The sequence below is a fragment of the Schistocerca gregaria genome, chromosome 2, assembly GCF_023897955.1.
Source record: "Schistocerca gregaria isolate iqSchGreg1 chromosome 2, iqSchGreg1.2, whole genome shotgun sequence".
In the NCBI taxonomy this organism is placed as follows: Eukaryota; Metazoa; Arthropoda; class Insecta; order Orthoptera; family Acrididae; genus Schistocerca; species Schistocerca gregaria.
Genome location: NC_064921.1, coordinates 816,713,948 through 816,737,854, shown reverse-complemented (window position 1 = coordinate 816,737,854; position 23,907 = coordinate 816,713,948). Strand labels below are relative to the sequence as shown.

General features: G+C 45.1%; 1 protein-coding gene across 3 annotated transcripts in view; it reads left to right on the top strand.

Annotated features, from left to right (window-relative positions):
- Positions 1-23,907, top strand: part of LOC126335148 (juvenile hormone acid O-methyltransferase-like) — a 145,600-nt gene that overhangs the window by 101,287 nt on the left and 20,406 nt on the right. For all 3 annotated transcript variants that reach the window (XM_049998116.1, XM_049998114.1, XM_049998115.1), the window contains exon 4: positions 23,275-23,404. In XM_049998116.1, the coding sequence (XP_049854073.1) occupies positions 23,275-23,404 (130 nt within the window). The remainder of the gene's footprint in view (positions 1-23,274; positions 23,405-23,907) is intronic.

Sequence of the window (23,907 nt, the reverse complement as noted above, 5' to 3'; positions counted from 1 at the left end):
TGTGACGACCTTCCCATTGTGTGCCACGTTCAAGGGTGGCGTTGGTCAAAATCGTGATGAAATTTGGTGCCAATGTGACACCATTAACCCACATTACACCCGACATGAACTTCTCAGGTGTGACCTTTTTTCCTCAAGTGTTGACACTTTGCTTTGGGAAGACTGTAGGCATCCTCGAACCAAATTTCTAACTTTTGCGTCGTAATGGGAGAAAATGACGAAGTTTCAAAAATGTGACACTAACTGTGTCGCGTAGTGTATTTACAGTGACCACCCAAACCCGCTCACCGATAAATACTGTAACTTTGGGAAACCCTTACATCGGATCGAACCCATGAATGTATCACCCAAAGGTGTATCTCCAGGAAGTTCATCGCTCCACGCGCGGCTTGGTGGGAAAGGATGGTTGGTTCAGTACACCGATTCCTAAGGAAGCTGGACGACGAGAGACTTCAAACGGTTATGAGCATCGAAGCTGGACGCAACTCGCTCGAGATCTGTCTCCCAGAGTGATGACGAAGTGCTCGCGTCAGCGCGCTTTCTGATAGTGGGGGGATTTACTACGTTACTGAGAGAGAATGAGCTCTCAAAGTCAACTGACTTACTAAAAGAATTCAAGTGTCAGCAGAGACTAACAGAAGAGTTATAGACTAGTTGGAGAAAACATTACTTACCGTTACCCAGGAGCTTTTATCAATTCAGAACGTAGCCAAAGAGGCAAAATCAGAGTCGGCAACATCGTTCTTCTTCAAGAAAATGTCTTGAGCCCACATTGTGGAAAAAGTCAAGCGTAAAGGACTTACACGGCTTTGGACGGAGATTATCAGACTGCTGTCTTCACTATTCCGGTGCGGAGAGAAATTACCAGGCCAGTCCAACCGGCTGTATCATTGGAGGTCGTCCAGCAAGTGGAGATTGTCGTTGCGCATTAAGTAGAATTATGTGTCATAATATCTTTGTACGTCTCACTCTGTTTCCCTTTGCTGAAAATACTTATCTACTTGGGGCTACATCGAAAAGGGATATTTAGCTTTAAGCTTAGCTGCTTCTTTACAGATATTTTCTTACAGAATGTTAGCTACTGACTCGTGATCATCTGTCTCATGTTTTGCGAAGTGAATTAAAATAGTCTCATAGAACTCTGAATCTCGATTTCTCGGAAACGCTTGAGGAACTCAGTGTACGAGAGCAGGATTTATCACACCTTTGTATGTACTATGGGCGGGCGAGCCTCGCCCGGTTAGCCGTGTCGTCTAACGCACTGCTTTCCGGGCAGGAAGGCGCGTCGGTCCCCAGCAAAAGTCCCCTGGCGGATTAGTGTCGATGGCCGGTGTTCCGGCCAGTCTGTGGATGGCTTTAAGGCGGTTTTCCATCTGCCTTGGCGAATGTTACGTTGGCGATTTCTGCGCAAACACAATCTCCACGTGCGCGTACACCATAATTACTCTACCACGCAAACATTGGGGTTACACTCGTCTGGTGTGAGACGTTCTTGGGGGAGGGGGGGGGGGGGTCCATTGGGGACCGAACCGCATACTAATCCTGGGTTCGGTGTGGGTCGGCAGTGGGGTGAGTGGACTGCTGTAGCCTGTTGTGGCGTTGTGAACCACTGAGGGCTACGGCGGGGACGAAGCCTCTCCGTCGTTTTCCATACAGTACAATAGTCGGCCCAAAGACAGGAAACTGGATGGCCACTTCGGTATATTCTTGTGAATAGTTCGACATAGATAGGTGTGAAGTGAACATGGCACGGTATGGTGAGTTAACGGACTTCAAACGTGGAATGACAATCGGGCAAGACGAGTGGATCAAAACTTGAGGGAGACATTGAGCAGTGTCTGGATTTTTGGTGTGACAAAAGGAGTATTTCCACACGCTTAAACCGCCCCAAATGCAGATGACAAGCTTTTAGGGAACACACTCCGCGTTCCCTTCGCAGGGCCGCTGCGGGTGGTCGACTGTCTACTATTGAGTCATTCGTCGCTGGGGTGTTTCGGTAGGAAGAGTCACGAATCCGTAGATGTTTCAGGTTTCATTACTCATTTCTTTTCAAATACACATATGGCATAAGCCTGAACACAGTCAGTATTAATATATTTTGGCACTGTTAACATCACAATGCAAAATGCTAAACAATACCTGGACGATTTAAAGCGTGCACAATTGAAGTCAATTGCCAATCAAGAAACAAATGCAAAACACAAGCTCATTAAAACTTAGTATCAGTTTCCTTGTCACAGCTTCGAAATTTAGCATAATAATCAAACATTTTTTGAAATATCTAGCTAAATACAATTATTAAAATCTTTAGAAGCTCAGATTCTCGTAGGACCTCCCGTAGTTCAAAAATGTCAGCCATGCTCCGACATGTCCACTATGGCTTTCACATAAAAAATATGAATATGTTCGGGCTACTGTCATACACGATATAGTGCCAAAGACGTCGATCAAACTTTCAATAGCATTCTGTTTCTTTATCCATCTCTAACAAAGCCAAAGCAGATAAACATTTATATAGCAACCTGAAAAAACCTGGCTTAATACCACAATGAAGAAATGTAAATGTGTTAATCGTCTTCCGTCTCGCAGTAGCTGATCTGTAATCTACACGGCAGATGTCTCGTTTATGCATTAAAATTTAAACCACTTTTAAGTCAAACCCCACTTAATAATACAGCTTACAAATCACAAGTCTATATATAAAACTAATCCAGGGAAATTCCTTTTTTAAGGTTCCGTACCTTAATCGGTAAAACGGAATCCTTGTACGTTCACTTTGTTGTCCGTCTGTCTGTCTGTCGAACTGTTCAAAACCCAGCTCCTCAGTAATGGGTAGACGTATAAAGCTGAAATTTATGTAACGTGCTAAGGTCTTTAGCCAATTGGCGGTGTAATGAAGGTAATCTTCTAAGTCAGTGCAATGAAAAGATACGCGTATTTATGTCACATATATTGATAATCACAAACTCACTCATCAAAACCTGTAGGGTACTTCCCGTTCGTCAACAAACATTAAATTTGGCAAGAAGCAAGGTTTCACTGTACAAGTAAAGGAAAAAATCCGATAATGTTTAATTTGTAACTATACCACACAAAGAACTAATTCTTTTGTCGTTTGTTATCCATCTTGAAACCTGAAATTAAAGTATTCGGGAAAACCTTGGAATCCCTGGGTCCGACATCTTCCCAGTATCAATGGCGATAACAGGCAGAAATGGTCGTCATCCTAATTATAGACTAACTACATATATACATAATTAAGATTGTACGGAACCCTCGGTGGGCCAGTTCTGTTCTTACCTGAGCAATTATTTTTAAAAAATGAAAAAAAAAACAGTTCGTTAAATACCCAGTGCATCCACACGCAGTTAATGCCACACAACTGCACATACAGGTCAAAATGTGTCCAAGGGCAAATGTATTCGCTAATTTAGGAAGACAAAATAACCGCACAATCGTAACAGGCTATGCTAGATAACGTGCTAGGCAGAAATCAGTCCTATCTCTGAAGTTATGTCCTGGAAGGAAACCAAAATTTCCGATATCAGGTAGCAGTCCACACCAAGTGTCTACTATTCGTCAGTACCGGTAGTATGGATACATCAAACTTCTGACAGCAACAGTCAATATCCGTTATTCGGAATGGAGTTCAAAACACCGAGCTCACTCAAAAAATCTGTGTACAATCACATTTTAGTACCCTGTAATTCTGCCCCACCACGTTAACACAACAACCACAAGTACCGCCCACCATAACGTCTTCCTCCGGCTTCAAATGTAATAAATTGTGCAGTCAGTGTAGTATGACTTAAAGGTTCTTCTTCCGTACACGGACCAGCCACGTTAACTGCAGCATGAACATTCGTTACGGCTATTTAAAAAAATGGTTCAAATGGCTCTGAGCACTATCGGACTTAACTTCTGAGGTCATCAGTCCCCTAGAACTTAGAACTACTTAAACCTAACTAACCGAAGGACATCACACACATCCATGCCCGAGGCAGAATTCGAATCTGCGACCGTAGCGGTCGCGTGGTTCCAGACTGTAGCGCCTAGAACCGCTCGGTCACTCTGGTCGGCGTTACGGCTACACGAAGTTTCAATTGCTGCCCTCAAGCAGAGTTGCATAGTGGTCTGCAGCAAAATAACTGCCTCTTTTCACAGACCTATGATCACTATTTCTCGGAGCACTGTTCAAAGATCACAAACATGTGCAAGTACTTGCAGATTAAGATGAAGAGTTTAATTTGTTGCCTCTAACTATGTTGTCACTGTAAACGTCGTTTGCTCGTTACTTGCTGTAGTCTAGGCGTTGGCAGGAACGTAGCCAGATGCAAAACTGCCATCCTGTCCGTGTGTCGGTCTCTTTCAAGACAAGCCGCAGACGGTGGCGCAGACAACTTCTGTGAGCGTGTCGTCATACTTCCGTCTCACTGGTGTGGCCAGCGATGCTCCGATAGCAAGGAGCATCTTTGTGGTGTCGGTAGCAGGTGCCAGCTACGCCTATCGACTACAGTACATGCTGTTTCGTATCATCATTGTATCTGTCATGTCTCAAACAAGAATCAGTGCTTCACCTGAACGTTTCTTATACACTGAAGAGCCAACGAACGTGTCTAATATCGTGTAGGGCTCCCGAGAGCACGCAGAAGTGACGCAGCACGATATGGCATGGACTCGACGAATGGTGTAGAGTGCTGGAGGGAACTGACTCCATTAATACTACAGGGCTGTCCATAAATCCGTAAGAGTACGACGTGATGCAGATCTCTACTGAAGACCACGCTGCAAGACATCTCAGATATGCTCAATAATGATCATGTCTGGGGGTTTGGTGGGCAGAGGATGTTCAGACTCAGAAGAGTGTTCCTGGAGCCACTCCGTAGCAATTCTGGACGTATGGGATGCCACGTTGTCCTTCTGTAATTGCCCAAGTCCGTCGGAATGTACAATGCACATGAGTGGATGCAGGTGATCAGACAGGATGCGTGTACCTGTCAGATTCGTATTTAGACCTATCAGGGGTCCCATATCACTCCAACTGCAAACGCCCCACACCATTACAGACCCTCCATCAGCTTCAACATTCCCCTGCTGACACGCAGGGTCCATGAACGTATGAAGTTGTCTCCATACTCGTAAACGTCCATCCGCTCAATACAATTTGAAACGAGCCTCGTTCGACCAAGCAACATGTTTCCAGTCATCAACAGCCCAACGTCGGTGTGGACGGGTCCAGGAGAGGCGTAAATATTTGCGTCGTGCAGCCATCAAGGGTACACAAGTGTCCCTTCGGCTCCGAAATCCCTTATCGATGATGTTTCGTTGAATGGCTCGCACGCTGACACTTGTTGATGGCCCAGAATTGAAATCTGCAGCAGTCTGCAGAAGGGTTGCACTTCTGTCACGTTGAACGATTCTCTTCAGTCACCGTTGGTCTCTAACTTGCAGGATCTTTTTTCGGGCGCAGCGATATCGGAAATGTTTTGCCGGATTTCTGATATTCACCATACACTAGCGAAATGTTCGTACGGGAAAGTGACCATTCATAGCCACCACGGTGACGCTGTGTCCCATTGCTCGTGCGCCAACTACACTCCTGGAAATGGAAAAAAGAACACATTGACACCGGTGTGTCAGACCCACCATACTTGATCCGGACACTGCGAGAGGGCTGTACAAGCAATGATCACACGCACGGCACAGCGGACACACCAGGAACCGCGGTGTTGGCCGTCGAATGGCGCTAGCTGCGCAGCATTTGTGCACCGCCGCCGTCAGTGTCAGCCAGTTTGCCGTGGCATACGGAGCTCCATCGCAGTCTTTAACACTGGTAGCATGCCGCGACAGCGTGGACGTGAACCCTATGTGCAGTTGACGGACTTTGAGCGAGGGCGTATAGTGGGCATGAGGGAGGCCGGATGGACGTACCGCCGAATTGCTCAACACGTGGGGCGTGAGGTCTCCCCAGTACATCGATGTTGTCACCAGTGGTCGGCGGAAGGTGCACGTGCCCGTCGACCTGGGACCGGACCGCAGCGACGCACGGATGCACGCCAAGACCGTAGGATCCGACGCAGTGCCGTAGGGGACCGCACCGCCACTTCCCAGCAAATTAGGGACACTGTTGCTCCTGGGGTATCGACGATGACCATTCGCAACCGTCTCCATGAAGCTGGGCTACGGTCCCGCACACCGTTAGGCCGTCTTCCGCTCACGCCCCAACATCGTGCAGCCCGCCTCCAGTGGTGTCACGACAGGCGTGAATGGAGGGACGAATGGAGACGTGTCGTCTTCAGCGATGAGAGTCGCTTCTGCCTGGTGCCAATGATGGTTGTATGCGTGTTTGGCGCCGTGCAGGTGAGCGCCACAATCAGGACTGCATACGACCGAGGCACACAGGGCCAACACCCGGCATCATGGTGTGGGGAGCGATCTCCTACACTGGCCGTACACCTCTGGTGATCGTCGAGGGGACACTGAATAGTGCATGGTACATCCAAACCGTCATCGAACCCATTGTTCTACCATTCCTAGACCGGCAAGGGTACTTGCTGTTCCAACAGGACAATGCACGTCCGCATGTATCCCGTGCCACCCAACGTGCTCTAGAAGGTGTAAGTCAACTACCCTGGCCAGCAATATCTCCGGATCTGTCCCCCATTGAGCATGTTTGGGACTGGATGAAGCGTCATCTCACGCGGTCTGCACGTCCAGCACGAACGCTGGTCCAACTGAGGCACCAGGTGGAAATGGCATGGCAAGCCGTTCCACAGGACTACATCCAGCATCTCTACGATCGTCTCCATGGGAGAATAGCAGCCTGCATTGCTACGAAAGGTGGATATACACTGTACTAGTGCCGACATTGTGCATGCTCTGTTGCCTGTGTCTATGTGCCTGTGGTTCTGTCAGTGTGATCATGTGATGTATCTGACCCCAGGAATGTGTCAATAAAGTTTCCCCTTCCTGGGACAATGAATTCACGGTGTTCTTATTTCAATTTCCAGGAGTGTATAACACCACGTTCAAACCCACTTAAATCTTAACCTGACATTGTAACAGTAATAACCGATCTAACAACTGCGCCAAACACTCGTCTTATATAGGCACTTCCGGCCGCAGGGCCGTCTTCTGCCTGTTTACATACCTCTGTATTTGAATACGCATGCCTATACCAGTTTCTTTAGCTCTTCAGCCTACAGAGGATGTAAATGTTTTGGACCTGTGAATTAGAAAACACCGAATAGTGACACTCTTTACACATGCGAATAACTTTTATTGAAGTTAGGCGCTATGTATATAAAAGTCTTCTCAATTGGGCTAATTGTCGCTGTTTTGGACCATACGGGAGTCACGTGGGGCGCACCCGTTTCTGACTATTGGTCAACTCCTAACGTCAGCTCGGAGTCACGCTGTTATTTATATTGCTATGTCTGTCATTATTAGTTGTAAAGAAACAGGAGGCACCATTTCGTACGGAGAACAGTACAACTCACAAAGAGATGTAGCAACTTATGACGGCAGGCGTTAACTGTGACGTGAGCATCCTTAAACAAAAGTTAATACAAAAGAATGATAATCCTCTTCACCGAATCGATTCAGTTGGGCGCGAAGTTTTCTCACTGTAAGAGAAATAATTGAACAAAAATACACGATAAACAGTATAAACACCCAGTGCTTAGTGGACAAAGATTAATAACATGATTATAGGGAAACGGACGACCACCTGAACACGCACTATGGACCCATGCGACCAAGAACAAGGCGATTATACCAATATTTGCTTCGCAACCAATGAGTCCTGTGGTTGTATACAATGGTGCAATGTGAATACGTCACAGTTGCAAGAGAGACCGACGCAGAGCAATGTCGTCCACTCGGGACTTTTGACGGTTTTCCAAACTCCAGTTATGAAATAATCTAATCAGTATACTGCTAATTGTTAGTGTGCTTGGGTGAAGATGTGCACCGCAGGAACTTTCTGTAATCACAGACGAAGTATACAATCCAGCACTTTCCAAATATAGCGCGAATTCTGAAGGGCCAATAAAACATTACAGAGCACTTTGCAAGTAACTGAGAAGAATACTTCCTGCGTAAAATGTGTCCGTGGACAACACGATGCTAGCGATAATCTGAAGCGCCAAAGAAACTGGTACAAATAGAGAGGTGTGTAAACAGGCAGAATACCGTGCTGCCGTCGGCAATGCCTATATAAAGTAAACAAGTGTCTGGCGCAGTTGTTAGATCGGTTACTGCTACTACAATGGCAGGTTATTAAGTTTTAAGTGAGTTTGAACGGAGTGTCATAGTCGGCGCACGAGCGATGGGACACAGGAAGCGATGAAGTGGGCACTTTCTCATACGACCATTTCACAAGTGTACCGTGAATATCAGAAATCCGGTAAAACATCAAATCTCCGTCATCGCTGCGCCCGGAAAAACATCCTGCAAGAACGGGGCTAACGAGGACTGAAGAGAATCTTTCAACATGACAGAAGTGTAACCCTTCCACAAATTGCTGCCAATTTCAATGCTGGGCCATCAACAAGTGTCAGCGTGCGAAGCATTCAATGAAACATCATCGATAAGAGCTTTCGGAACCGAAGGCCAACTCGTGTACCCTTGATGACTGCACGTCAGAAAGTTTTACGCCTCGCCTGGGCCCGACAATCCCGACATTAGGCTGTTGATGACTGGAAACATGGAGTCTGGTCGGACGAGTCTCGTTTCAAATTGTGTCAATCGAATGGACGTGTACGGGTATGGAGACAACCCCATGAATCCATAAACTCTGCGTGTCAGCAGGGACTGTTCGAGCTAGCAGATGCTCTGTAATGGTGTGGGGCAAGTGGAATTGGAGTGATATGGGACCTCTGATACGTCTAGATACGACTCTTGACAGGTTACACGTAGGTAAGCATCCTGTCTGATCACCTGCATCCATTCATGTCCACTCTCCATCTCGACGGACTTGGGCAATTCCAGCAGAACAATGCGACACCCCACACGTCCAGAATTTCTACAGAGTGCCTCCAGGAACACTCTTCTGAGTTTAAACATTTCCTCTGGCCACCAAACTCCACAGACAGGAACTTTTTTGGGCATATCTGGGGTGTCTTGCAACGTGCTCTTCAGAAGAGAACTCCACCCCCCTCTTATCCTTGAGGATTTATGGACAGCCCTGTAGGATTCATGGTGTCAATTATCTCCAACACTACTTCATATATTAGTCGAGTCCATGCTACGTCGTGTTGCAGGAATTCTGCGCGATACTAGGCAGGTGTACCAGTTTTCCTGGATGTTCGGTGTAACACAAGGTCGAGAGGAAAACGATGATTGGGATTTAATAATAGGGAAACAAGTCGACTATTCTAGGCGACTTGTTTCATAAGTAGGAAAGTGCGCAGCTTGCCAGACCACTGTTTTTACAAAGTATCTTGTTTCTGACACTTGCGATTCCTGGCTGGCTGCCATGTTGTTTATTAATGGTGCGGTTGATTGCTTTGCTACGTCAGCCAGAGTTAACCTACGACAGTGATAACTTTGGCGATGGCGCCGCGTGCAACGGTTTCTGACAAGCAGATACTTAAACTCAGTCTACTGTTAGCTGGTATTTTAAAGCTCGTGTTCATTATGATCACTTTTAGGACAGTTAATTACAGAAACAATGTATTATTTCTATCCTTTTACAAACATCAAAATATTCAATGTTAAATTCAAGCAGACGTAATGTGCAACGACCAAACATAGCTACAAGTACACTTTAGCGTCGTAATGCGCTCTTAAATCAGCGTTATCAGCTCATTGAACTATTTCCTCAGTAAATATTTTCAAAAATATCTTGATTTAGGTTATTTCAAAATATATCGTTACACAAACACATTTATGTTATGTTCAACATATCGAACATACTTATAGCACAGAACAACGTGCACACTACCGCCACGTAATCAGCCTGTGTGCAAAAGCAATCAGAACTGAACATATTTCACAACAAGCTATATTTTCCTTTTTTACATTGTTGTAAGAGTAAACAAAACTGTGAAATGCACCATCAGGCATCTTATTCTTCTGCGTGGCCGTCGACTCCGGGAAGATTACATCCACCGACGCAAATTCCTCGTGCAGCGGTGAAAACCGCCGTCTCGCCTCCTACTTAGTCTATTGATTGTGTAGTTCATGGAACGAAGAAAGAAAAACATTTTGTAGTCTTTTCTCAATTTAAACTTCTACTAGTACATTTTCATTAACTAGCGCTAAGGTAGAACGGGTTGTAGCATTGCAGGTTTTTCCCTCAGAGATCAAGAACATATCTACCTTAGACGCCGACTAGCAAATTTGGTGAAGCGAAAGAATACAAGAACTCTTTGTTCTCAATATCATTATTGTACTTCTCTTACCTACATTCATTCCGTCTGTATACGCAAATAGACATATGGTGTAATGCAATCGAGCCAGTGATACAATAATAATCTTATGCTACCAGGCGGTATCGCAAACTTTTTCTTATATAAAAATGACTTCGGATAAATACATCTTCATAAAACTAATTATTTCATATTCATTCATATTTTACGTATTTGAATTAATTTTGAAGTAGTTTGCCGCGCGGGATTAGCCGAGCTGTCATAGGCGCTGCAGTCATAGATAGTGCGGCTAGTCCGGGCGGAGGTTCGAGTCCTCCCTCGGGCTTGGGTGTGTGTGTTTGTCATTAGGCAGATTTAGGTTAAGTATTGTGTAAGCTTGGGGACTGATGACCTTAGCAGTTAATTCCCATAAGATTTCACACACATTTTTGGAGAAGTTTACTTAAAATTGTGTAAATTCGTTTATTAAGTTTTTTAAAGATGCACCAGCGGGTAGGATTGTCAGACTTGTAAACTCTTTGGTTTACAAGTTACATCTCTGTTGTTCGTTGTATACAGTCTCGGGGGGAGGTTAGCTGTAAATGGACAGTTTTGATAGCATGCCGGCCGCTGTGGCCGAGTGGTTCTAGGCACTTCAGTCTGCAACCGCGCTGATGCTACGGTCGCACGTTCGAATCCTGCCTCGGGCATGGATGTGTGTGATGTCCGTAGGTTAGTTAGGTTTTAGTAGTTCTAAGTCTAGGGGACCGATGACCTCAGATGTTAAGTCACATGGTGCTTGGATCCATTTGAACCATTTTTTGATAACATGTTTTTGAATTGATGGTGTGCTTCTGTAAAACTGCTGAAGGCAGAAGTATTTTGTGCTAATTTTTCAGAGTGCGAAATACTGCCGAATAGAAACAGTTTAAAGTTCACGAACTTTACTTCATTCAGTAAGTTTTAGAAGACACCTGAATTTTGCAGTCCTTCCGTCAGTTAATTTTCGTCGAACTAGATCAGTGTATCGTGCCGTTACGGAAGACAATGGGACCGTCAACTAGAAAATCAGCTAATTAATACTCTATAAATTCATATGCTTCGATGCATCTTACTCCAAAACAATGCCTAACGCTTGTTTTGAAGTCAGGTCTTTCAATGTGTAACCGTGAAGTGACGGATTACAATAGTTATCCCGCCTCTCAAATTTAGCAACGTCCTGGAGTTTTGTGGGGAATATAAATACCACCTTGTTCATAATACCCACTAATATTATCACTCTGTGCTGTTTACTTGTATACTGTGTGTGTTTATTGTACTTTATCTCGCAAGCTAAAAGTAACCACACAGAGTAACAACTGTCCTTATTTTAGATATTAATAACGTCCTCTTTTCAAGCTACATCCTCTGGAAGACCTCTCTGACCCACGTTTTGGATAAAACACATGAATGCGGATGTCCAGATACAGGACTCTACTGAGGGTTTCCCCAGAATCTCTCTCGTGGAGAATCGAGCCTATATGACATTTAGGGCAGATCTGTCAAACCACACAGCAACTGAGGTGCCCCGCGATATCACGCCATTTTCACCCCAATATGTATAGTGGAATTTTAGGGAACTCCATCCTTCTGAGGATCGGTGAACTCGCAGCGTAGTGTAGCGTTACACTTAGTGGCGGGATACCACAGGGAATTTAAGATCTCTGGAAATTCCCTTTAGAACATGGGTTGGCACGGGCTTAAAGAAGAAAGATAGGGTAACGCTGTACGACACAGTTAACGACATGGGCAAAAGATGTCCTTTCCCCAAGTGCACCTCGAATCACTGAGTGCGGTAAAGCTGTGGAACAAACAAACCTGATGGTCATTATCACAGAATGGGCTGAGAGACTGCTGCTGGCCGGTAGATGGTCGTCATTAAAACTACAGTGTCCGCATCCAGTTGTTGACGGTCCTTGCAAGGGCAATGCTATTGCAGTGATGCTCCAGGTACTGATGATTATGCTACTGACGGTGCCGGCTTTTGCGGCGCTGAGGTTCAAAGTCAAGGTGTACTCACGAGGGTCCGGGCGCAGGTGCTGGCGATGCCATCGGTAGAGGTGGTAGGCCGAAACTGTTAAGTATTTCTGAAAAACAAAACAACAGCGTAGAACCCTCATGCGATAAAATTCTATACACTCATACAGGGAAAGAGGGAGAGATAAAAAAATGTTCAAATATGTGTGAAATCTTATGGGACTTAACTGCTAAGGTTATCAGTCCCTAAGCTTACACACTACTTAACCTAAATTATCCTTAGGACAAACACACAAACACATGCCCAAGGGAGGACTCGAACCTCCGCCGGGACCAGCCGCAGAAACCATGATTGCAGCTCCTCAGACCGCTCGGCTAATCCCGCGCGCTAGGAGGGGGGGAGACAGAGGGGGGGGGGGAGGGACTGACGCATAAAAATTCATCCTCTGCTTGGACTGATATTCTTCCTTACCCATTAATTATTAATGCATGAACTTAGCACGGATACAAGAAAGACTACAAAAGCAATCATACAACTTGCTTTAGAACGAAATATCTGCAGCCGTGAGCAGTGGACTAACTGCCATGTATGGTCTAGTGACACCACAGACTGGTCTGTTGGTTCAGTTACTCCTTGTGTACCAGCACTGCATCCATCTGTTAAAACCTATCTGCCCTTACCTGGTAGTCATTCGTTCTGACGCTGCGCTTCAAGGGGGCTAGAGTACCTAAGCTCTGCGTTGCCAAAAACAACTTGGGGTGAGATTGTACACCAGCAATTAAGTGTCACACGAATCCGGTAAAAACGCATAATGTTGTCGCGGCCATGTGTCCTCGTATTAAGTTGCCGTACATTAGCAACAATGTAAACACAAAGATGAATGTACCGTTCACCATAATACGTGCAGCCTTCACTGTAGCCAATAATTTCTAGTCTCCAGTAAATTTGGCTGTCTATCGACCCCAGTCCGAAGCAAAGCATATTGTTGCCACGTGGGACTTTACAAGCAAAATGCCAGGATGATTCTGAAAGTGCTCAAGCGCGCAATGTTCTTCAATACAATAAAAATAGCACCCACAGTCGCGACCAAAAGGCAATCTGCGATTATCCAACACAACACTGAGCAATCTGACAGCCAGATATTGAGCGTAGACCCACTTCTAGGTACCAACGTGAGATATGACGCCATAAAACTAGAACTTTGTAACTATTACCACAGTCAAAAGTTCAACTTGTAAACACCAGCTAAAGCTTATTGCGTCATTTAGTTTGAGCTGCCGTTAACTACAGATCCGTTCTCAGTCAGCCCTAGTCTCGATCTACCTAGAACAAGGACCGGCGACCCCAACTTTTTAGCCGACTGTGACGTCAGATATATCAGTTTTCAGAAAATATATATTTTTGATATTTCGATGCTCCACAAATGTTCCTACTGCATAAGCTCATTCTGAACCCTGCTTATAATAATTTAGCGCTCCCAGGATTAGCTGCAAAAAGTACACTCATTGTGACTTTTCATGCTTTCCCGACGGATCTGCTGCAAACACTCTTCTCGGGTTTGCCGCCGGATTGTATTGTGTAACTCGCACAATATTTCGTCGATGCAACTGCCCGACATCATCAGGTGGTGGTACCTGCTGTTATCAGTGCTGCAAGGTGCTACCTTCCAGAATTTCAAACCAGAACAGTTGTTAGCATGAGAGACATAAAAGTAGATATATTACGTGTTGCGAAACAACTCCAATCACTTAAGAAAGGCAAGTCTTCCGGTCCAGATGGTATACCAATCAGGTTCCTTTCAGAGTATACAGCAACAATAGCGCCTTTCTTAGCAATCGTACACTCCTGGAAACTGAAATAAGAACACCGTGAATTCATTGTCCCAGGAATGGGAAACTTTATTTACACATTCCTGGGGTCAGATACATCACATGATCACACTGACAGAACCACAGGCACATAGACACAGGCAACAGAGCATGCACAATGTTGGCACTAGTACAGTGTATATCCACCTTTCGCAACAATGCAGGCTGCTATTCTCCCATGGAGACGATCGTAGAGATGCTGGATGTAGTCCTGTGGAACGGCTTGCCATGCCGTTCCACCTGGCGCCTCAGTTGGACCAACGTTCGTGCTGGACGTGCAGACCGCGTGAGACGACGCTTCATCCAGTCCCAAACATGCTCAATGGGGGACAGATCCGGAGATCTTGCTGGCCAGGGTAGTTGACTTACACCTTCTAGAGCACGTTGGGTGGCACGGGATACATGCGGACGTGCATTGTCCTGTTGGAACAGCATGTTCCCTTGCCGGTATAGGAATGGTAGAACGATGGGTTCGATGACGGTTTGGATGTACCGTGCACTATTCAGTGTCCCCTCGACGATCACCAGAGGTGTACGGCCAGTGTAGGAGGTCGCTCCCCACACCTTGATGCCGGTTGTTGGCCCTGTGTGCCTCGGTCGTATGCAGTCCTGATTGTGGCGCTCACCTGCACGGCGCCAAACACGCATACGACCATCATTGGCACCAAGGCAGAAGCGACTCTCATCGCTGAAGACGACACGTCTCCATTCGTCCCTCCATTCACGCCTGTCGCGACACCACTGGAGGCGGGCTGCACGATGTTGGGGCGTGAGCGGAAGACGGCCTAACGGTGTGCGGGACCGTAGCCCAGCTTCATGGAGACGGTTGCGAATGGTCCTCGCCGATACCCCAGGAGCAACAGTGTCCCTAATTTGCTGGGAAGTGGCGGTGGGGCCCCCTACGGCACTGCGTAGGATCCTACGGTCTTGGCGTGCATCCGTGCGTCGCTGCGGTCAGGTCCCAGGTCGACGGGCACGTGCACCTTCCGCCGACCACTGGCGACAACATCGATGGACTGGGGAGACCTCACGCCCCACGTGTTGAGCAATTCGGCGGTACGTCCACCCGGCCTCCCGCATGCCCACTATACGCCCTCGCTCAAAGTCCGTCAACTGCACATACGGTTCACGTCCATGCTGTCGCGGCATGATACCAGTGTTAAAGACTGCGATGGAGCTCCGTATGCCACGGCAAACTGGCTGACACTGACGGCGGCGGTGCACAAATGCTGCGCAGCTAGCGCCATTCGACGGCCAACACAGCGGTTTCTGGTGTGTCCGCTGTGCCGTGCGTGTAATCATTGCTTGTACAGCCCTCTCGCAGTGTCAGGAGCAAGTATGGTGGGTCTGGCAGACCGGTGTCAATGTGTTCTTTTTTCCATTTCCAGGAGTGTATACATCCGCTCACTTGACGAAAGGTCTGTTCCTAAAGACTGGAAAGCAGAACAGGTCACAGTAACATTCAGGGAAGGAAATAGTAGTAATCCATATCACTGACTTCACTGACTGATTTTTGAGCATATACTGCACTCGAACATTATGAATCACCTTGACGAAAATGACTTATTGATACATAACCAACACGGATTCAGAAAATATCGTGCTTGTGCAACACAGCTAGCCCTTTATTCCCATGAACTAAAGAGTGCTGTCGACAAGGGATGTCAGATCGATTCCATATTCCTAGTTTTCCAGAAGGCTTTTGATACCGTTCCTCACAAGCGACTATTAGTCAAATTGCTTGCATATGGAGTATCGTCTCAGTTGTGTGGTTTCGTGATTTCCTCTCAGAGAGGTCACAGTTCGTAGTGATAGACGGTAAATCATCGAGTAGAACAGAAGTGATATCTGGCGTTCCGCAAGGTAGTGCCATAGGCCCTCTGCTGTTCCTGATTTACGTAAATGATCTAGGTGATAATCTGAGCAGCCCCCTTAGATTGTTTGCAGATGACTCTGTGATTTACCGTCTAGTAAAATCATCAGACGATCAATTCCAATTACAAAATTATCCAGAGAGAATTTGAGTATGGTGCGAAAAGTGGCAATTGGCGCTATACAAAGAAACGCGCGAGGTCATCCACATGGGTACTGAAAGAAATGCGATAAATTTTAGTTATACGATAAATTGCACAAATCTAAGGGCTGTTAATTCATCTAAATACCTAGGAATTACAATGACGAGCAACTTAAATTTGAAAGACCACATAGATAATATTGAGGGAAGGTGAAACAAAGACTGCGCTTTGTTGGCAGAACACTTAGAAGATGCAACAAACCTAAATTACGCTTATCAGTCCCCTGCTGGAATATTGCTGCGCGGTGTGGGATCCTTACCAGGTAGGATTGACTGAGGAGATCGAAAAAGTGCAAAGAAGGGCAGCCCGTTTCGTGTGTGTGAAATCTTATGGGACTTAACTGCTAAGGTCATCGGTCCCTAGCCTTACACACTACTTAACCTAAATTATCCTAAGGACAAACACACACACCCATGCCCGAGGGAGGACTCGAACGTCCGCCAGGACCAGCCGCACAGTCCATGACTGCAGCGCCTCAGACCGCACGGCTAATCAAGGGCGGCGCCCGTTTCGTGTTTAATAGTGATGAGAGTATCACTGATATGATACGCGAGTTGGGGTGGCAGTCACTGAAACAAAGGCGGTTTTCTTTGCGGTGAGATCTATTTACGAAATCACCAACTTCTCTTCCGGAAACGAAAATATTTTGTTGACACCCACCTACATAGGAGGAAATGATCATCATAATAAAATAAGAGAAATCAGAGTTCGAACGGAAAGATTTAGGTGTTCCTTTTTCCTAAGTGCCATTCGAGAGTGAAATGGTAGAAAAGTAGCATGAAAATTTGTTCTGCCAGGCACGTAAGTGTGAGTTGCAGAGGAACCATGTAGATGTAGATGTAGATGCTATATAAACGGCATGACCAGCGTCAGGCGTCGAGTGATCACTGTGAAGTAACAAAGAGGTGCTGCGTGCTCGTGTAAGGGTCGCTATATTGTACACCAGGCACATTGTTACCCCTTCACAGCTTCGTCTGCCGTCCGAGAACAAGCAATGGACTCCTCACAAGATTTTGCATCATCCCCCATTGTTGGTTGGAGACTAGCAGTAAACGGCTATGTTTGGAGTAGTTTCGTGACCGGGAAGCATGGATTGTTTTATCAATGGCATCGTATTGCGTTCAGCAATAAATCGGGGCTTTGTATTACCTAGGGAGAGGACCAGTTCTTCCAAGGTTTCGGAGAATCACAGCAGCGTTCCGGCGTGGGAAGCCACATGATATGACTTCAGGTTACGGATGGTAGTGATTGAGAGAACTCTGGCGGCACAATGGTACTTCACAGATATCCTGCGTCCTCAAGTCTTATCTCTGATGTGACGTTATCATAGCATAATTTTTCTATAGGAAACTGCTCGTCCACACTTCGCACGTTCTCTATGACGTGTCACAGTGATTCTGAGGTCCTCCGGCGGTCAGCAAGATCACCAGATGCGTTTCCGACAGAACATGTGTGATACCAGCTCAGATGTTAACTTCATTGTAGTACCAGAGTGAAGGACAACTAGGACCATTTACAACTGTTGTGCACCAGCTCACTTCAGGAGAGGAGAAAATGGCCTTATGACACTCTACGCAACTGAATCGGTTCATGCATCCAGGCCAGAGGGAGTGCAACATCTTACAGATAATTGGGTGCATACTACAAGTTCTTTGGAAATTTGACCCAGTTTTGTAATTACTACGGTAACATCAAATATCCTCTCAACATGTGTAGTTCAATTTGTTTCCTGGTTGATTTCTATGTGATTTACTCTCTTTGGAAGACAGTGCAAAAGGAAATTGGTATTTATGCGATGTGAAGTAAAGGAGGGGGGGGGGGGGGGTGAGGGAAGGAAGGGAAAGGGGAGGAACTAATGATATCAGCTGCATCAGCGATGAATGAAAATGTGTACCGGACTAAAACTCGAACCTGGGATCTCCTACTAACTAGACAGTTGCGTTAACCACTGCGCCTTACAGAGACAGCTTTCATCGCAAATGCGCGAACTGTCTCGGCACGATGCCTAGGTGACCCACATTCCCACCTAGCGCCACATCTTAAACATGTCCACCGTGCTCCATAACTTTAGATTTCCGTTGGTGGTCGAACGTAAATGTGCATCTGCACTAAAGGTATTGAATAATTGCTCATCAAGGCGAATCAGTTACATGAATGCGTGGTATCTGTTCTTTCGGACATATCTGAAAGAACAGGCAACATGTATTCATCCAACTTACGAGTAAGTTAGAAGTACCAGGCTACCCTGTTCTTCAGAAGCGGTTATCTGCTGCGGTAAAAACGCAGCTGTAGTGTCATCCATTAGGAGCCTTGGCGTCGTCAGGACAGAACAGTTTGCTACTGTTGGTGTACCCACCACAGCAAGTGCTGCAGCTGGTTCAACGCCTTATGGCGACAGTGCTGGTGCTGTTGATCCAAGGGATAGGCTGGTGGTAAGATTCAGCCATTTGTGACACACGGACATGGCACAATTCAAAGCTTACCCACAGGAAAGCACAGTCACCGTAATGATCAAATCTGATTTTTTTTTTTTTTTCAGCAGCGGCCACCGATACGCGTCCCTGTACAGGTAATAAAGGTCCTTCTTGAATCAGTTTCACAGTTTTCTCAATAATAAGCAATTTGTGTTGTTCACATGGTGCGGTGCACATAATTTAAATATTTTATCCGGCTTCTCATACATAGGAGCCAACATACCAGCCATACCGTCACGTTAAAAGCCATTCTTTCCGCGTTACGGATCCTTTCATTCAACTGTTCAGTTTCGATAGTCGAAATCAGATAGGTATATTTGTAGTATTTGAATGTCAATAGTTAATACAATATATAATAAACATAGCAAATTAAAAAGGAAAAATATATTTATGTAGGTCCCCTATAGCCTTACTGCACTCTAACAACCTTAAGTTGTGGAAGCGACTCGTTTGTTGCACGAAGTCCTTTTTTCCTGTCGAAGACTCGGTTCCAATGCCACAAATGTTTGTCTCAAATAAACATAAAGCATATGCAGAAAAATGACTTCATATCAGAAATTAAAAAGCTTCAGAGTTGTGCAGTCAGATCTTGGTACCACCTCAATGCAATGCCGAGAATACCAGCTTGCTTTAAATGTAAACTCGTGCACTTCACAAAACGCACAAATGTGGTATCTGCTATTTCAGCATGAATGAGTCACGATTGGAATTAGTCATCCCACACAAACACGTTGGTGAAGTAAGTTATATGGATAAGAAAGGGAATGGTCACAGGAGCCTCTGTCATAGACAATGCAACAAACCAGATGATAGACTTCGGTTCATTGGTGGAATACTGGGAAAATGGAAAGAATCTACATAGAAGACTGCTTTCATAGCACTCGTACTACATATTCTAGAATGTTTCTCAATATTGAGAGACCCATACCGAATACGTAGAACCAACAGGGGACGTTGAACATATTCAAAGAAGTACAGCACGAATAGTCACAGGTTTGTCTGATCCATGTGAGAATATTACGGTTGCAGAAAAAGTGAACAGGCAGTCATTTTAAAATAGAAACATACAATCCCATGAAAGTCTCTTAACAAAGTTCCAAGAATCAGTGTGGCATCTAGAAGTATACTGCAACCTCCTACACGTCACTCTCGTAGGTAACGCGAATAAAGAGTACACATGCAGTCTCTGATCAAAGGTATCCGGACAACTGCTAGTGAACATTAACATGGGGTCAGTCCACCAACCGCCTTTATGACGGCTCTAAACTCTGCTGGAAACACTTTCAATGGGGTGACTGAATGTCTGCTAAGGAAAGGTAGCCCATGCTTCCTAAAGTGCCAAAAACAGAGAAGGTAATGATATTGCACGCTGAGATCTGGAGCAAACGTTCTAAATCATTCTAAAGGTGTTCCATTGGATTCAGGGCTGGATCCTGAGCAGATCATTTTACTTCAGAAATGTTACTGTCCTCAGACCGTCGCTTCACCGTAGCTGATTTATGACAGAACACATTCTCATGCTGATACAGACCATCATCGTCTCCGAACTGTTCCTCTGCTGTACGCAGTATATATTGCTGTGAAATGCCTTCGTATCCCTCCCCACTCAGCGTTTTCTTAGGCGCTGTAAAGAGGCCGCATTCTGACCACATAAACTACCGCCATACCGTCACACCATCTCATCTGCACTTCACTGTTGGCACTACTCATGAGTTGTCACAAGGTGTCACATGAACCGTCACATGTAAGTAGGCTGTTTAGTTTGTTTTTTTTTTTATTTTTTTTACAAAGGATATAATGTAACTCAGTAGTTAAATCTTCACGTGTTTGTTCAAGTGTGGTGTCTAACTTCCGAAGGTTTTGTTCCATTGTGTCTAACTTTTGAAGATTCTGTCCCATTTGTTTCTGATTTTGTTCAAGCGTTGTGTCTAACTTTTGAAGATTTTGTTCCATTGTGTCTAACTTTTGAAGCTTTTGCTGTGTTTGTCTCTGATTTTGTTCCATTGTGTCTAACTTTTGAAGCTTTTGCTGTGTTTGTCTCTGATTTTGTTCCATTGTGTCTAACTTTTGAAGCTTTTGTCCCATTTGTTGCATTAATTGTAATAACAATGCACTGGTGTCTGAAACATGTTCCTTAGTGCTATTTGGCAATGCATTTGAACCGGCAATATTCGAATTTTGAAAAGCAGAAAATGTGTCTTGATTTATTTGAGAAAACGGTGAGGACGCTAAATCTGAATCTACAGTATTTGCAAGATTGTGTCCTGTCATTTCGGAATCCTGAGGCGAGCTGTTGCCGACCGATCGATCGATAATGCTTCCCTGTTCACTAATTGTTTCACTGCCTACACCATTATTTGCAACTCGCTCTATTTCCCTATGCGCTATTACCAAATTACTACTTTCAACATTAGTGAATTCATTACATGGTGACGTTAACACACTGCTTTCGTCTTCACTGTCATTTCTCAGTCTACTTTGGAGCCTAGTATTACGTTTCTCACACGCCATTATTGTCACAATATTTCACACGACAACACAAAAAAGCACAATTTGAAAAGCAAAAATAAGAGAACACATTAACATATCACTGAAAATAATATCTAGTTAATTGCAAGCGCAGCTGCGAAATACTTGGTGCAACTCTACATGCATGCCACAACTGTTGTACTGTACAATAATGAAAGACTACAACTACAAAGGAAATTCTCTCTATGATTACGCGCTAGCAATAAACAAAGGCTACACTAACTACACAAACTACAAGAAAAAAAAATCAGAAGATTCCAGTGAGGTATCCTTGGCTAAGGGTCGACATATGAAACGTCCCCTTCAAAAATTGTGCATGACTGGTCTATGTGATACGTCCTCTTTGAACAATCGTACAAGACTGTGCTTAAACTGACACACAATATCTTTAGCGCAACGCAATCTGACTTCCAAAAATCCCTACAAACGAATGGCCCAGACTAACATTAATCTATACCTTTCACAAATCACATACCTCAGAAAAATCTTCGTTATTCGAACTACTGCAATACAGCGAGCGCCACTACTGCCAGCTAACTAAAAGAATCAAACTACGGAAGGCACTAACTACTGATAGGTATAGTTAGAAAATGAAAGATTTTAAAAGAGAACAAACAGTGTATTTACCTTAATAGTCAAAATATATATGGTAGTTCATGACATCCAGTCTTACAAATTACAAAACTCCGCCATTTCTCTCCTCACATCCACCACTGCTGGCGGCTCGCCTCCAACTGCGCAACGCTACGCGCTGTTAGCATCCAGCTGCCGCTGCCCGACACTACAATGGCGAGTATTACAACAATGCCAACAAGCCACAGACTGCACACGGCACAGCCAGTGATTTTCATACAGAGCGCTACGTGTCGGCGGCGTTACCAATAAAAAAAAACTAAACAGCCTACTTACACTCGGAGTCAATCGTTTCCAGTCATCAACTGTTCAGTGGCGGAGCTTATTTCGCCACCACAACCGTCGCTTAAAAGTGAATGCTAAAATGTGTGGCTTGCGAGGAGTTGTTGACGCTTGTACCACATTCTTTTTAACTTCCTACGCGCAGACGTTGTGCTAGATGGACTTGTAGTAACTCTTTTGAATTCAGGAGTGATTCCATCCACTGATTTCATACGATATTTTGCAACCACCCTCTGGAATGCTCGACAGTTCGCGCCCGTCACTGCATAAGGTCTGCCTATTCTTGTTAGCTGTGGTTGTTTCTCCCAGTTTCCGCTTCACACTCCCATCAACAGACGATTTGGTCAGCCTCAGAAAGGTTGAAATGTCCCCGATTGATTTGTTACTCAGCTGATATCCAATGATTATTCCACGTTAGAAGTAACTGAGCTCTTCCACCCAACACTTTGTGCTGATACCGCTTCTCTACTGACAACACAATAATCCCCGTCCCATTGAATACCTTTGTCCGCCTCTCATGATATCTAGTGTTCGATTCCGCATTACATAAGGGTGTCCTGATATTTCTAAGCATGTAGAGTATTACCGCGCGCGCCGGCCAGAGTGGCCGATCGGTTCTAGGCGCTACAGTCTGGAACCGCGCGACCGCTACGTTCGCAGTTTCGAATCCTGCCTCGGGCATAGATGTGTGTGACGTCCGTAGGTTAGTTAGGTTTAAGTAGTTCTAAGTTCTAGGGGACTGATGACCTCAGCTGTTGAGTCCCATAGTGCTCAGAGCCATTTATTACCGCGCGCGCAGATGCAGGAAAACACTCCATCTACCCGCGTTCTACACGCGAATGGAACTGGAAGAAACCCTAACATCTTTTACAGTGGAAAGTAACCACCGCCGTGCACTCCACAGTGGTTTTCACAGTGTAGATGTAGATACAGTTTGGATTTAATGCAATGTGGACCCGAGAATTGGAAAGATTATTGGATGTAATGATAAAAAATTTATTTACACCAATTACGCTAAAAGAAGAGCTGTATTTTTTTTTTCAGGCAAGCGATACTGAACATGTACAAGCTACTGGCGTCTGGAGGAGAAGCTGTATTCGTCATGATGGCAACAAGTCCTTTCCTCGCACACGATATCGTGGGAAAAGATCCCAGGTGGAGCAAATACATGCAGGTAAGTTCACTGATAATTTGCTCAGAAACGTAAAAGAAATTTTGAAGAATGTGTAGTGTGACTATACACTTACAACTTTCTAATATTTTATAATAATGGTTAATTTCGTGTAAGTTCTGATTCTTATTATGTTGTAAACAATTAGGAAACCTCGCAATCTTCACAACATAGAAACAATCGGACGTATTACAAAAAAAGTGTATAAAATTGTGAATAACTAAAAAAGTAATCAAAATACATGTACACTGGTCAGCCACAATATTATGACCACCTACCCAGTAGCTGGTGCGTCCATATTTGCGACGGATAACAGCGGCGACGCGTGTTTGCATGGAAGCAGTGAGGCCTTGGTAAGTCGCTGGGGGGAGTTCGCACCAATCTGCACACACAAGTCATCTAAGTCCCGTAAATTTCGGGAAGGTGGATGATTAGCTCTGACGTCGCATTCAATCACATCCCAGATGTGTTCCATCTGGTTCAGATCTGGCGAGTTTTGGAGTCAG